Here is a 16,432-nt window from a genome sequence, read left to right on the forward strand (position 1 = left end):
TTGATCATAGCATGGAGGAATTGATAACATGGTAGTTAATCAGGAGGAATTGATAACATGGTAGTTAATCATAATGAAATTGATAATATGGTAGAGTTGATCATATGGTGGAATTGATAATATGGTAGAGATGATCTGATCATATGGTGGAATTGATAACATGGTAGAGATGATCATAATGAAATTGATAATATGGTAGGGTTGATCATAATGAAATTGATAATATGGTAGTTGATCATAATGAAATTGATAATATGGTAGAGTTGATCATAATGAAATTTATAATATGGTAGAGTTGATCATATGGTGGAATTGATAATATGGTAGAGATGATCTGATCATATGGTGGAATTGATAACATGGTAGAGATGATCATAATGAAATTGATAATATGGTACAGTTGATCATATGGTGGAATTGATAATATGGTACAGATGATCTGATCATATGGTGGAATTGATAACATGGTAGAGATGATCATAATGAAATTGATAATATGGTAGGGTTGATCATAATGAAATTGATAATATGGTAGAGTTGATCATAATGAAATTGATAATATGGTAGAGTTGATCATAATGAAATTGATAATATGGTAAGAGTTGATCATATCATGGTGGAGTTGATAACATGGACTTGCAGTTCAGTTGTTAACTACAGACATCCCTAAGGCATAATTGTCTTATGTACCGTCTTATGTTGGAATGGGGTTGGTGATATCTTCTTTCCAATTGGTTATTTTTCACCATCTAGCAGACGGGTTTGAATTAGGTGTCGCAGACTTCTGTCGGCTATGCCCAAACAATACACAAACTCCCTTTATATTAAAATATAATTTATTCATATAGATTGAAAACATTTTCACACTGCACACATTAAAAACATCCACACAATTTAAACATAATTTACATTTAAGACAAAATTACAGTCATGATAAAGAAACTAAGCAATAAATACAATTATCATCAGAAAAAGCCTCCATTGACTCGGACAACTACAAGGCAAATATAGCACACATACTATTCAAAGCAGTGCAATGCACATTCCAAGCTAAGGATCTAAGCAGCTTTTTCCTCCATCAAGCGATATACATACTCTGTTTCATGAAAATAAACTCTAGGGCTGTCCCGAATACCTTTTTCTGGACTTCAAAGCTTCAGCACAAATCATCATAGAATATTCAAAGCTTTCGCAAAGAGGCCTGTCAATACCGTGGAAGGGTAAATGACAGCACTGGAGATAAATAATTATAATAATGGAGCCTCGCCAAGAAGCGCCAAGTTGCACGGGTAGACAAGAGCGAATAAATATGTTTTCTGAAAGTTATGAATATCCTTGTTTGAAAATAACTGCTAAATGTTACCATGGCAACGATTGAAGCTTTGAAGGCTTGGGGTCAGCCCTGATGAACTCTGACAGGAGGGGTTTCAGAGGTAGTCCCTCCCTGCATCGATTCTTCAGGGCTACTGCAGGTTTGACCAAAGTCATAGCAGTAGGATCGTACAGTACTTGTTCAAAGTCAACTTTGACAAGGTGCATTTGGGGAACCCGGCTAAAATACTTCTAAAAAAGGCAAAAAAGAAAATGAAAAACACCCAATTAAGAATTTAAGTTAGATCACAACGGGCTCTCTCTGATAGGAGAGAGTGGTGTGTGTTCACAAATACTAGCTGAACTGTCCTGGGGCACAGGGATAACACAAATCCTTCAAATTCCCCTTTAAATAGATACGGTACTTATATATTCCAATAGCAACATGTGAGCAAAAATAGTACATGATTTCACACGACAACACTCCAGTGAAGTACAGTGTGTAGTGGAATGCCCCAAACAAGTACACGCCTCATGGAAAAGGCAGGATGGAACTGTGAGGCTACAAATACGTGAGCACTGTTTACTAAAAGCCATGACTGGGCTAAACAACAGATCGCAATGAAGTCTTGCGAGTTAAAAAGGCATTCTGCCACCGTGACGCCATTATGGGTGTAACAGGGTGGAATTGACGGCATCGCAAGCTATGGTTCAATTCCCTACACCCCATCGACCACTCAACCTGGTACAGCGCATGTTGTGGGGAAGGATTTGAGTTCTGTAAAAGAAAGCCTGCCGTCCATTCAGTGTTAAATGGAGAATGGAACCAAAGCAAATGCCACAAAGTGCTTTAATTGACCGACCCTGTTGAACAAGAACACCTAGGATTTGAATCAAGAACATTCACAAAACAGGGGTTTCAGGGGAACATCAAAGATGGCTGCTTGGTCCACTCGTACAGTACAGTACAGTTCCCATTTTATCTGAATAGTTCCGTTCCATATCTTGTATAGACAGGCGTAAGGCTAACCAGAGTCACTCCAGATCAAAAGGGCAACACTCGGACCGTCCTAGATCATAGGAATAACATGAATTACCAAAGAATCTTCATATGAATTGACCCATCTCAAACCTGCCCACGTTTCTTGATACTCCAATCACAACTGTTGCTTCCATTAGAAATTCTTGAAGCAACAGTTGTGATTGGAGGATCAAGAAAAGAGGGCGGGACTTAACATAGGTCAATTTAGCTCAATGCATCCACATGACTCCCAATGACTACAGTAGCTGCCCAGGACCCTTCTGTTTAGCACCATCTCCACTCCATGCACTGAAAACCATACTATTAGCACATATCAACTATGGTGACATAGATCCCCAAAGAAGGAATAATTTCCTGTTCTGGTCACGTGCTGGACAGTGCCAATATTCTGGCAACGTGAAGTACCCATTTAAATTGAGTGCTATTTAGGGATGTGAACAAGTTAACTTTTTCATGGTTGGTTGGTTAGTTGCTAGGTGGTCTGAGTTAATAGTTGGTGTGTGCAGACATTCAGAAAGGCTAGAATAAATGGGGAAAAAGAAGAAAACAGCAGCATCTAGCAAGCCTCCATGGACCTTGTGTTCATGATTGTGCTATAGGCTAGCTAGGTCCATCTTCCTCACGTCTTACACAAACTGATGCTTTTCATCTTTGTTGACGAGTCAGTGTTGTGGACAGACCCAGCCCAAACCTTTATGGGGCCCTAAGCAGAATGTTTGGTGATATATTATTGTCAACTCTTGATTATTGACACCTACAGCTCCTGAGCTACTGTGTTTTGTATTGTTTGTGTGCCTTGTTTTGCTTGTATCCTGTTGTATTTGTAAAGCTGTATAATTGTATAATTTTTTTTGTTGAAAAAGTAGTATTAGCTAGCCAGACCATTAACACATTGGGTGCCAACGACGAGAAATCTCATTGTTGGCCACCATGCGTTGAGTGCCAATGACGAGAAATCTCGTTATTTAATCGTTATTTCTTTTATTAGCGATATCCATAAATGTTTCATCCATCCAGCCTCACGTTGCATTGGGACTGGCTCTGAGCTCGAAAAGGGCAAATACTGCCCCCTATCGTCTCCCGGATGGTATTGCACCCATTGGAATGGAGTCGATAGGAATGCACCAGAAAAAAATGCAGTAGGGATGAGTAGGGATGTCCGATATTATCGGCCTACCGATATTATCGGCATTAAAATGTGATATCGGAAAATATCGGTATCGGTTTAAAAAAATAATAATAATAATTTATTATTTTTGGGGGGGGAACCCTGCATATATCGGTATCGGTTGATATCGGTATCGGAAATTAAGAGTTGGACAATATCGGTATAGGTAAAAAAGACAATATCGAGCATCCCTAGTTTCGAGGTATAATGTTGGATCAATAAACGCGATCGATATTTGGAATGGCGATTAGGAATTGGATTAATCTTTTTGCAGAACATCTGATCAGAGGTAAGGACTTTATTTTACCAGTATTGGGTTAATCAGAGTTTCTTTTCACAGCGTTCACAACGTGTCTCCTGTGTGTGTACAGTGTGTGCGTAACGTTAGCGCCAGGCACAGCATAGATAATCGACTTTTCAGCCCGCTTCTCTAGCGTGCATAAGTACACATATACTATCGATAATCTAGCGTTTATTTGAAAACGATTCATAAATAGGCCGAAATATGACAACGTGTTTTGTGTATTCCAGTAAAGAGCTATTTTCAGGGATTTTTCTGGAATCACTAGAAATCTTCAAAACTATACTCTTATTCAAAACGGTATAAAACGGAAATGTACTGATGAAAAAACAATTCGTTTCATACATGTTGACTGCAGGCAAGTCATTGATAAGCGACTGGTGTATTAGACACATAGCCATAATTTAAGATATAGTTTATGCGTTCGCAAATGTGCTCGTCCTCGCATAACGTGGTGGCATCCAAGCGATAAAACGTGCACCCCCTGCTGGCAACCAATGTGTTAACATAATATTGCATTTTTGTATGATTGATTACCATTGACATAAACATCACAAAAAAAACTAAAACAAGTTCTCTTGTGAGACATCAAGCACTCGTGGGCACCCTCTGGTGGCCACAGGGGCCCTAAGCAAGCTCTTTGTTTGGCCGGTGTAGGTACCAGATATGGTCGGCCTTGAAGATCAGTTTTTCACTTGAGTCGCACAGCAAACATCGAACGTTTATCACGCTGTACCAAAGATCATTGCTACATAGCTACTGCTATGTAGCCAGCAGTAACATCCAGCTACTGCTATGTAGCCAGCAGTAACAGCCAGCAACTGCTATGTAGCCAGCAGTAACAGCCAGTGACTGCTATGTAGCCAGCAGTAACAGCTAGTGACTGCTATGTAGCCAGCAGTAACAGCCAGTGACTGCTATGTAGCCAGCAGTAACAGCCAGCAACTGCTATGTAGCCAGCAGTAACAGCCAGTGACTGCTATGTAGCCAGCAGTAACAGCCAGTGACTGCTATGTAGCCAGCAGTAACAGCCAGTGACTGCTATTAACAACAGCTCAAGCAGGCCAGGCAGGCCAGGGGTTAACCCTTTGTCGTGTGGTAGTGAAAGGGTTCAAAGTGACCCAGACCTATCCGTGGTACGTGGAGGGCCCGTCCCAGTCTTGGGCGGTGGCAGAGTCTCGCATCGCCAGCCTCTCCCTCCGCGACGGGCCGCTCATCAAGCGCTTCAATGTGTCCGAGGTGCCCGGCCGCATCCAGGGCTCCGTGGCGATGGTCTCCAGTGAGCTGCAGCGGTCGGGGCCGCGAGGGGAAGCCTGTGGGGAGGGCTCATCGTCAGAGGACAGCTCCGAGGCGCCTGGGAGGGACGAGAGGGGAAGAACACAAGGGGAAGAGTTCAAGTTGACTTGCCATGGTCAGTAGACTGAGGCGGAATTATAATGTACCAAGCTTGAAAACAGAGGAGGAACATAAACAAACCATACAGACGTATTACCAGGATACATGTACAGTAAGAAGACATTACATACAGATGTATTACCAGGATACATGTACAGTAAGAAGACATCACATAGACGTATTACCAGGATACATGTACAGTAAGAAGACATTACATACAGACGTATTACCAGGATACATGTACAGTAAGCAGACATCACATACAGACGTATTACCAGGATACATGTACAGTAAGAAGACATTACATACAGACATATTACCAGGATACATGTACAGTAAGAAGACATTACATACAGATGTATTACCAGGATACATGTACAGTAAGAAGACATTACAGGACTTCCGGTATGAGAGCGGAAGGGTAGCACGCATGCGGTGAGGCTCCTGGTCAAAAGAGTGAAAAACTGAGAAATAAAGACCCGAAAAATGACAAAAAGTGATCAAAAATGAAGGGTCATAAGGAAGACCCCACACATGGAAGTCATTTTTGTTGTTAATGTTTGTAATATGATTTTGCTCATTTACGTTTTTTTGGTGGCTGCTGTTCTTTGCAGCCCCAGGGGGGTTAACTTTGATAAAGTGAGTTCACTATCGATAATTGTGATTAATTCTATTGGACAATATGCAAGCAGTTAAAATTGTAACGTATAATGTGCACGGTTTACTCAATCCAATCAAAAGAAGCAAGATATTAACTAAATTGAAAAGAGATAAAGTGGAAGTGGCTTTTTTGCAGGAAACGCATCTTACAGACAGAGCATGCAAAACTGAAGAGAATGGGTTTTAAATACCAGTTTTCTTCCTCATATCCGGCGGGCCACAGGAGGGGAGTGGCGATACTAATTTCCAGCAAACTTTGTTTTGAACTTACATTTGAAAAGAAAGATACAGAGGGGAGATATGTTTTGATAAGAGGAAATTTGGGCGGGACATTGATAACTTTACTAAACATTTATGCCCCACCTAACTCGAAATGAGAATTTTATAGGATTCTATTTGATTTGATAATAGCAGAGACTCAGGGGGTCCTGATTTGCGGGGGGGACTTCAACATTAGATTAAATCCTAATCTTGATACATCCAAAACACGCATAACTCAGCCAAAACTGACAAACAAGAAAATAAATACCGCAATGAAGGATATTGGGTTAATAGACATTTGGAGAGAGTTGAATCCACAAAGGAGGGACTACACATTTTTCTCCAACCCACATTCGATGTACTCAAGGATTGATTACTTCTTTGCTTTTGGTAAAGACTTACACATGATTGGTGACTGTGAAATAGGCACTATGGACCTCTCGGATCACAGCCCTGTTTATTTAAAAATGAATCTAGTACAGGATCAGAGAAATACTCTGTGGAGATTAAATACCCTCGTCCTGAATCATATGAAGGATCAAATTGAGGTGGATATTAGAGAGTACTTGGAACAGAATGACAATGGAGAGGTTTCCCCTCCGATACTTTGGGATGCATGTAAAGCAGTTCTGCGGGGTAAAATAATTGGATACAGTGCTCATTTAAAGAGGTCTCGGCAAAAAAAAAATTACGATTTACAATCAGAATTAAAACAATTGGAACGAAACCATAAAGACACAGTAGACCGGATAATTAGAGAACAAATAAATAAGATAAAGAATGAAATAAATGAGATTTATACAGAAGATATTCAAAGAAAGTTGATATTTACAAAACAGAAATACTATGAAGGGGGAGCAAAAGCAAGTAAACTGTTGGCGTATAAATTGAGAAAACAACAGGCGGAGAATTCAATTCATAAAATTAAAGACCCTCTGACTAACCTTATGCAACACAAACTACGTGATATACAAAACTGTTTCGAAATTTCTTTTAAGAAATTATATTCCCAACCCCAATTTGACAAAACAAAGATGGAGGAGTTCTTTAAGACAATTCATCTTCCAAAAATAACCAGTGAACAGAGTAATCAGCTCGCAATTGAAATATCGGAGGAAGAAATTAGTGCGGCCATAGCTCATCTCAAACCAAGTAAAGCCCCGGGACCTGACGGATTTCCTTCAGAGTGGTACAGATTAATGAAAGATTCGCCGATTCCGGTGCTGAAATCCACCGTTAATTGGGTCCTTCAGGAGAGTAAAATACCCCCCTCCTGGAGGGAAGCGATAATCTCACTGATTCCAAAAGAGGGAAAGGATACATCTGAATGTGGTTCATTCAGGCCGATAAGTGTTCTCAACCAAGATTATAAGCTCTTTACGCATATACTGGCAAAGCGAATAGAGGGACTTTTACCACAAATCATCAGCCTAGATCAGACCGCTTTTGTCCGCGAAAGACAAACGCAAGACAACATCAGACGGACCTTACATGTAATTAATCATATAAAAGAGCATAATCTAGAGGCAGTGTTGGTGGGGCTGGACGCCGAAAAAGCCTTTGACTGTGTGAATTGGTCATTTTTATACAGGGTTTTGGATACATTCGGCTTTCATAGCAGTTTTATTAAAACAATACAGGCTCTTTATGATAAACCAAGGGCAAGAATTAAGATAAATGGGACAGTGTCTAGTTCCTTCGGACTAGAACGCGGGACTAGGCAGGGTTGTCCAATTAGTCCCTTATTGTTCGCAATTTTTATTGAACCCCTGAGTCAGTGGATTATACAGAATACAAATATTAAAGGGATAGATATGAAGGGGGGAGAACAAAAAATTTCCTTATTTGCGGACGATGTATTAGTGTATTTATCAAGCCCAGAACATTCACTTAAACAGTTATTTTTGCTTTTAGAACAATATGGGTCATTCTCAGGGTATAAATTGAATGTAACGAAAACGCAAATTCTTAGTTTTAAATATAGCCCTTCAAGAAATATAAAGACGAAATTTAAATTACAATGGGAAGCAGAATCCATGAGATATTTGGGAGTAAATATACCAAAAGATTTGTCAAATTTGTTCACCATTAACTTCCTCCCCCTGAATCAAAAGATTAAAGAAGACATAAGGAGATGGGATGCAATACCTCTTCTGAATTTTGGATCGCGAATTGAATCGGTAAAAATGAATATTTTGCCGAGATTACTCTATCTGTTCCAGGCCCTCCCTCTAGACCTACCTGACCAACAATTTCAGGAATGGGATAAACTTATTTCAATGTACATCTGGCAAGGGTGGAGACCTAGAATTAGATACAAGAGTCTACAACTAGCAAAGAGCAGGGGAGGGGTTGCACTTCCATGTTTGAAGGACTATTATATTCCAGCTCAATTAAGACCAATGACGTGTTGGTGTAATCCAGAATATTTTGCCAGGTGGAAGGAGATTGAGATGGCGGTAACAGCAGAGTATCCAATTCAAGCTGCAATTGGGGATAAGGCTTTGATGAATGATTTAAGGGAGAGGGGAAATCCATGGATTAGTTTACCACTTAAGTTGTGGAGTAAGGTAACAGCCCCAAAAAATTCAAAAGAAGCCATAAAAGTTTTGAGATGGTGTGCGTATGACCCAGAGTTCGTACCCAAAAGAATGGACGTACGGTTTAAAGGGTGGGAGACTCTAGGCCTAACAGCATATTGTACCTTTTTACATCAGGGGTCAATGAAGAGCTTTCAAGATCTGAAGTTGCAGCATGGTTTGAAAAATGAAGATTTTTACAGATATCTTCAGGTTCGGCACCATATTGAGCAACTACTGAAGCAAAGTAAACAAACACTTTCTGAAAATATTTTATTAAAAGTCTTCAGAGGGGCTTATGTCTCGAACTCGAACCAAAAAACCATCTCAAGACTCTATAAGGGATTACAACAGACGAAAGGTAATTCATTGTATGTAAAACAGAAGTGGGAAAGGGAGGGAAACCTAAATATAACAGAAGAGGAATGGGAGGATTTATGTGAAATACAATGGAAAACATCAAGTTCACCAGTATGGAGAGAATTTTGTTGGAAATCCCTGATTAGGTTCTTTAGTACTCCAGCTCAAGGGAGTCATCATACCAAATCTTCCAACTGCTGGAGACAGTGTGGCCTCTCAAAGGCAAATCATTACCACATATTCTGGTCATGTCCCTTGCTGATGCCTTTCTGGAGGGAGGTCCATACAATCTTTGAAAAAGTATTCCAGGGGGACATCCCATTTAAATTGGAAAGTCTATACTTCGGCGCCAGGCCATTAGAAAATGGGGATAGATATATATTTCAGATATTAAGTGCGGCGAGCAGGAAAGCCATCACTAGAAAGTGGTTAAGAACAGAAATTCCTACAGTGGATGATTGGATTGATATTATTTATGATATTTTTAAGATGGAAAGAATTACTTTTTCTTTTAGGTTGCAACAGGATAAGTTTAGGAAGAAATGGGAAAGATGGATAATGTACATTACACCGTTACGACCTTCATTTGTTTAAAGTGTAAAGAAATGATCATTCGGGATAATTGTTAAGTGAAACTTGTGTAAATGGAGGAGAGTATCAGGAAGATGCACCCCAATATTTGGTTATTTGTTTACTTTATGGTAAATGCAGATGTATTGGAGAGGTACCATAACATATAATTTTGTTTTGTTTTGTTATTTATTATTTGTTGTTATTGTTTTTGCTTGTCTAGAAAAAAAAATAAGTATAGGATGTTATTGACTGTATGGGTCCTCACGCACGTAATGATACTTCTGCACTGCAACTTTTAAGTTAAGTAATAATTATTAACAATTGATGCAATTTGTACAGCAGAAGGCGAAATCAAGATATTGTTTGTATGGACCATGGTGAAAATCAATAAAAAGATAATTTAAAAAAAAAAAAATGAAGATGCAAACGAGAAGGAAGGAGGAGAAAACAATTATGAAGGAAAGAGAAATAGAGAACTCACAGGAAGAGGAGAGTTCGATGGAGCAGAACCCCCGAGGCGAGACCGAGAAGGAGCAGGCGGAGGAAGGGGGAGTCTCGGCTGAGACGGACAAGGAAATGCCAGGATGGGCCGTGCTCATGCAGGCCGGGATATTGGCGACCATAAAATTGAACTCGGACACGATGCAGGCGACCATAAAACTGAACTCGGACACGATAAGAAATGATATTGGGAAGTTACGGGAGGAATTGAGGAAGGAACAGGAGGACTTCAGAGGTGAAATGAATACAGAACTCAAAAGGGTGGATGAGAAGATGGCGGAACAGGACAGAAACGTAACAGAGGTACAGACTAGAACGGCGCAAACGGAGGAATGGAACACAGAGATACACGAGGTGTTAACGTGTGCGATTCAAAAACAAGAACAGATGGAGACAAAGATATCGGACATGGAGGGGAGGTCACGGAGAAATAACATCAGAATATGGGGATTGAAAGAAGGAGTCGAAGGGGAATCGGTGATGTGGAAAAGCTTATCAAGGAACAACTGAAGGAGAAGGGACTGGAAAAAATGGAGATACAGAGGGCCCACAGGGCGTTGGCTCCGAGACCGAAACCGGACAGACCGCCGAGGGCGGTGATTATTAACTTTCTGAGATTTGAGATTAAGGAATTGATACTCAGAACCGCGTGGACCAAGAAGATAGAAATCGAGGGGAAAAGACTGTCGTTTGATCACGATTACTCGACAGCGGTAGCAATAACACGCAGGTCCTACGCGGGACTGAAGAGAATTCTGAAAGAAAACGGAATGAAATTCCAATCACCCATGACCTCGCTAAGGATTCACTGGAAGGAAGGGACGGTGACGTACGCGACGGCGCGGGAGGCGGTGGAGGAGATGAGGCGACGGGGGATGCAGATGGCGGAGGACGGAGAAGGAAGGGGACAGGAGGGCCAGACGCGGAGCCTGCAGCAGAGATTGGAGAAAGCACGCAGATGGACCAGAGTAGGAGATCGAAACCCGGGAGAGGAGGGAGGAGAGAGGAGAAGGCAGAGGTGAGACGTGACAGACTGAAGGCGGAGACGGACGAGGAGGCCAGAGACGGAGAAGGAGAGGAGGCGGGAGGAGACGAACGGATGAGTACACGCACAAGAGATTGAAAAAACTATCCAAATAGAGACAAAATATAGAAACTGAAATAACATACATAAACACACATTCCCAGGTAGAGGCAGGATATAGGAACGAACATAACGTATACATGGACACATAATACACATGCTGATGGAGGAAATAAATGGAAATATAATTAGGTATGATAGACGGAACACAGAACATATTGAAACAAATACATAGACACACGCTGCGAGTAACACAGTTGGAAGGGATTAAGGGGATAAATGGACATCACATAGAAAATAGAGAGGAGGAAAAGAAAGTAAAAAGGGGTACACAGAAGACACCACACACGGGTTTGGGAGGAAGGAGGGACATTGGAACATATGAGCCACATTGAGAGGGACCTAGGAAATGGGGGTCTTTGATCAGAATGAAGGACAGAGCGCTTTTGACCAGGAGCTCGACAGCAATAAAAACAGTAAGAAAGCTGGACAAATATGACGAGCGGTTGGGGGTAAAGGTTTCAAACCCCCAAGCCGTCAGGAGGAGGCCTCTCACTAGGAGAGCAATTACTCCTCACCCACCAGCAGGGGACAGGGGGGGACACAGGGACCCCCCGAACGCCTTGGGAGCACTTTATGTAAAGTTTATGTTTTTTATTTATGTTAATCATTATATGTATTCGGTGAAGAGAGCGGAGGCTACAACCGGAGGGGGGAATGAATGTGACATGGGGGGGGACTGACAGACGAAAGAAGAAGATGACAATGGTTAAAGGTATAAAAATGATGTCGTTAAACGTTAATGGAATGAATAATACGATAAAGAGGGGCAAAGTGATGTTGAAGTGTAAAAAAAGTGAGATGGAAGTGATTTTTCTGCAGGAGACACATTTAGTAGCACAGGATCATGAGAAACTGAAGAGATTTGGATATGAAAATGCATACTATAGTTCCTTTAAACGGAACCTGAGGAGAGGAGTAATCACGTTAATCAAAAACAGTCAAATTTGAATTGATCAAGGAAGTAAGAGACAAGGAGGGAAGGTTTGTTCTGGTGAAGGGAAAAATGGAGGGTCAAATGATTACGTTAGTGAATGTTTATGCACCCCCAGAGAGTGAGAGGGATTTATATGAGACCATTTTTGATATGATAGTGATGGAACTAGAAGGGATATTGATATGCGCGGGAGATTTTAATGTAGTACTGAATCACGACCTAGACACCACGAGTACTAGAAAAGGACGGGCACCAATCAGTAGATATATGAATATTCAGATGACGGAAATGGGAATTACAGATGTTTGGAGGGGGATGCACGCCATGGACAGGGAATACACACATTACTCACACCCGCACGTGACATATGCGAGAATAGACTACTTTTTGATGACGACGGGGGACAGTTACAGGGTACGGGAGAGCAGAATAGGAGTAGCGGACATATCGGATCACAGTGCCATATATCCGACAGTAGATCTAGAAGGGAGACGGAGGAACACGATCTGGAGACTAAATGTAGGAATATTAAATAACAAGGGGGTGGTGAGTCAGATCAAGGAGGAGATAGCCAGGTATAAGGAAGAAAATGACAATGGGGCGGTAGATCCGAACATTCTATGGGACACACTGAAGGTGGTGATAAGGGGGAAATTGATGGAGAAGACAGCAATGCTGAAGAAGGCCAGAACGGAGACATATCACAATCTGATAGGGAAGCTGAAGAAGCTAGAGGGGAGACACCAGATATCAAAAGAACAGGAAACGCTCTGAGAAATCAAAGAAGTAAAGGCCAGGATAAATAGGGAATTATTGACGGAAATAGAAAAGAAAGCGAGGTTCATGAAACAAACGTACTATGAAGGGGGACCAAAAGCGACCAGACTGTTGGCTAGGAGAATTAGGACGCAACAGAAGTTGAACACGATACACACAATAAGGGATACAAAGACTAATGAAATATTGAGAGACCCAGCTGAAATAGAGAGGACATTTAGAGAATACTATGAGAAACTATACACAGCCAAAAGCAGCGGGAGAAGAGGAAATAGAAGCATATCTGGAGAAGCTAGAGTTACCATCGATAGGGAAAGAACAGAATGAAGAATTAAATTAAATAATTACGGAACGAGAACTGGAAGAGGCAATTAGTAGAGCTAAAAACAACAAATCTCCGGGGAGCGACGGATTCCCATCGGAATTCTACAAGACATTTAGAACGGAATTAGCACCCATGTTAGGGGCGGCGTTCAGACACACGATGGAGGAGGGCAAAATGCCCCCCTCGTGGAAGGAAGCCATAATCACCACGATACCGAAGGAAGGGAAGGATAGAGAATTGTGTAGTAGTTTCAGACCTGTGTCCATACTCAACGTGGATTACAAGATGTATACATCGATAATATCAAAGAGATTTGAGACGTTTATGCCAGACATTATAGATGAAGATCAAACTGGATTTATTAAAGGGAGACAGACACAGGACAACGTGAGAAAGACATTACACATAGTAGAGGAGATACAAAAACAAGGGGGTAGCGCGGTACTGATTAGCCTAGATGCAGAAAAAGCATTCGACAGTGTGAGCTGGACATTTTTATATAAAACATTGATGAGGTTCGGAATGAACGGGAGGGCGATGAAGATGATCAAGGCGCTATATCAAGAACAGACAGCGAGGGTTAAGGTGAATGGCAGCCTGACGGATAGAATCAGATTAGAGAGGGCTACCAGACAGGGATGTTGTCTCTCACCAACGCTCTTCGCCATTTTCATAGAACCACTGGCACAACTGATCAGACAGACCGAGGACATTAAGGGAGTAAGGATAAAGGGAACGGAATATAAACTAGGCCTATTTGCGGACGACGTGATAGTATACATGAGGCAACCAGACAAGAGCTTCCCGGCACTGATGGATCTACTGAAGGAATATGGCCACTACTCAGGATACAAACTAAACGTGACAAAGACACAGACCTTAGCATGGAACTATACCCCAACGACGGAAATTAGGGAACAGTACGGGATAAGATGGGACATGGACAAGATTAAATACTTAGGGGTGAACATCACGAGAGGGGTGGGGAAACTGTTTGAGGCGAACTATACACAGATAAATCAGAACATCAAGAGAGACTTAGAGAGATGGACAGTAATGCCCTTGGACTTCAATTCAAGAATAGAGGTCATTAAAATGAACATACTATCAAGGTTACTGTACCTATTCCAGTCACTACCGATACAAATACCACAGAATCAATTCAGGGAGTGGGACAGACTGATATCGAGGTTCATATGGGCGGGGAGAAGACCACGGGTCAGATATAAAACACTACAACTACCAAAGGAAGAGGGAGGGATGGCAGTACCCAGCCTACAAGATTATTACTATGCAGCACAACAGAGCAGTGACGTGCTGGTGTAACGACAGATATGAGGCAAGATGGAAAGACATTGAAAAAGAAGGGGAGGGATACAAGGTACAAGCTCTGGTGGGAGATAGGGAACTATTTAAAGAAAAAGAGGGACTATTAGATCCAATCACCAAATGCACCTTGACCATATGGAACAGAGTAGTAAAAACACACAAATTGGAGAAGCAGTCAGGGGTTCTGAGATGGGTAGCACATGACAAGAGATTCAAACCAGGGAGGTTAGACCATGGATTCAGAAGGTGGGAGGGGGGGGGGGCAACAGCAATATGCAAAATGATAGAGAAGGGGGAAATGCAGACACTACAAAAATTAAAGGAGAAATTTGGACTAGAAAACAGGGACCACTTCAGGGCCCTCATTCATCAATGTGTGCGTAGAACATGTTCCATTTCCACACGTAAGCACGGAATGTAGAACCAGTGTACGCACAGGGAAGTCGGGATTCATCACACGTGCGTACGCAGGCTCTATGCTCCTCCGTGTTGATGAATACCACTTTGTTCTACCGTCAATGCTCGTGCATGATTATCCATATATGGTCATGAAAATGAGGAAACACCCCCCATGGGATGTGAAATAATGGACTGACCCGAGCGGAACTCTGAGAAACTCCACGAAGATTGTTCACTGCTGTCGAACCAAGAAGACACTATCGCGTATTATGGGATAAATAAAAGGCGGACTTGTAAACTGTGATGATATCAACGGCTCCCTAAGACCATTGCTGCAATTCTGCCTGGACAGCTCAAAATACTAATAAAGACCGTTCGTTGACCACTGTTTGGCGTTGGTTGTGTGTCATTATAACCGTGCTGTAATATGAATGCCTTTATTAGTTGTGTTCGATTGGCTATATGATTTTTAGAGGCATCTATTTTGTTGTCGGCTAATAAAGACCGCGCTGGAATATGACTGCCTTTTCCCGTGTTGTTTGATTAATACCCAGGGATTAAAGTTCTCCTCAATTTTATTCCAAATCGCGATGGATCTCCCGTCAATTTTCTACCTGCTGCATATGATTTCTAGAGGCATACTACAATCTATTTTGATGTCAGTATTGGGTAGCCTATATAAACAATAATACGAGAGCATATACAAGAACAATGAATCTCACTGCATGTATGATGTAGCCTGCCTTTCAATACATGAACTTGAATTCCATCATGTTTGTGTGTGGGACTCACAAGGCTGTTGTCACAATGGGTGGTACCGCCCGGTACAGTAATAATAACAGTCCACACAATATCACGATCCATGCCATAGCCTATGTTCTATTAGGACATGATCTGTGACGACAAATGTTCTAGAATGTTTGATTAAGATATCATACTCTGACAGCATGCCTATGATCAACAAAAACGCGAACTTGAATCCCATCATATACATAGTCTGTCCACTATCTGGTGTCATTGCAATGCGTTTTCTATTCTTTCTTATACAGTAAAAAGGGGGAAGAACACTATATTCATATGACTTGTATTCTGCTTACAGCTTCGAAATTCCACTTGTTTCGTTTAACGTAAAGCCTTTTAAATATAATCAAAGCGTTCCCGTGTTTCGGCGGTCTGTGCGCAAAATAATAACGAGTTGAGCTTTATGATTTATGATGAATTGAAAATGGGGGACCCTGATGTAAACAAGACGAAAGTCTTTCTCTGGTCTGCATCCCCTTAACAATTGTATGTACTGAGCTGTACTGTACTGTACCCATTCTGCAATCTGTTAATACACTTTTCAATCAATCAATCAATCAAGCTACGCG

At 41.4% G+C, this 16,432-nt stretch overlaps 1 protein-coding gene across 2 annotated transcripts in view; it reads right to left on the reverse strand.

Moving 5' to 3' along the window:
* Positions 1-4,949: 4,949 nt before the first annotated feature.
* Positions 4,950-16,432, reverse strand: part of cspp1b (centrosome and spindle pole associated protein 1b) — a gene marked incomplete at both ends in the record, with an annotated part of 89,098 nt that continues 77,615 nt past the window's right edge. For both annotated transcript variants that reach the window (XM_084327539.1, XM_084327538.1), the window contains one exon: positions 4,950-5,176. In XM_084327539.1, the coding sequence (XP_084183665.1) occupies positions 4,950-5,176 (227 nt within the window). The remainder of the gene's footprint in view (positions 5,177-16,432) is intronic.

The sequence above is a fragment of the Notolepis coatsorum genome (genome assembly GCF_963971535.1).
Source record: "Notolepis coatsorum genome assembly, chromosome: 13".
NCBI classification, from domain to species: Eukaryota; Metazoa; Chordata; class Actinopteri; order Aulopiformes; family Paralepididae; genus Notolepis; species Notolepis coatsorum.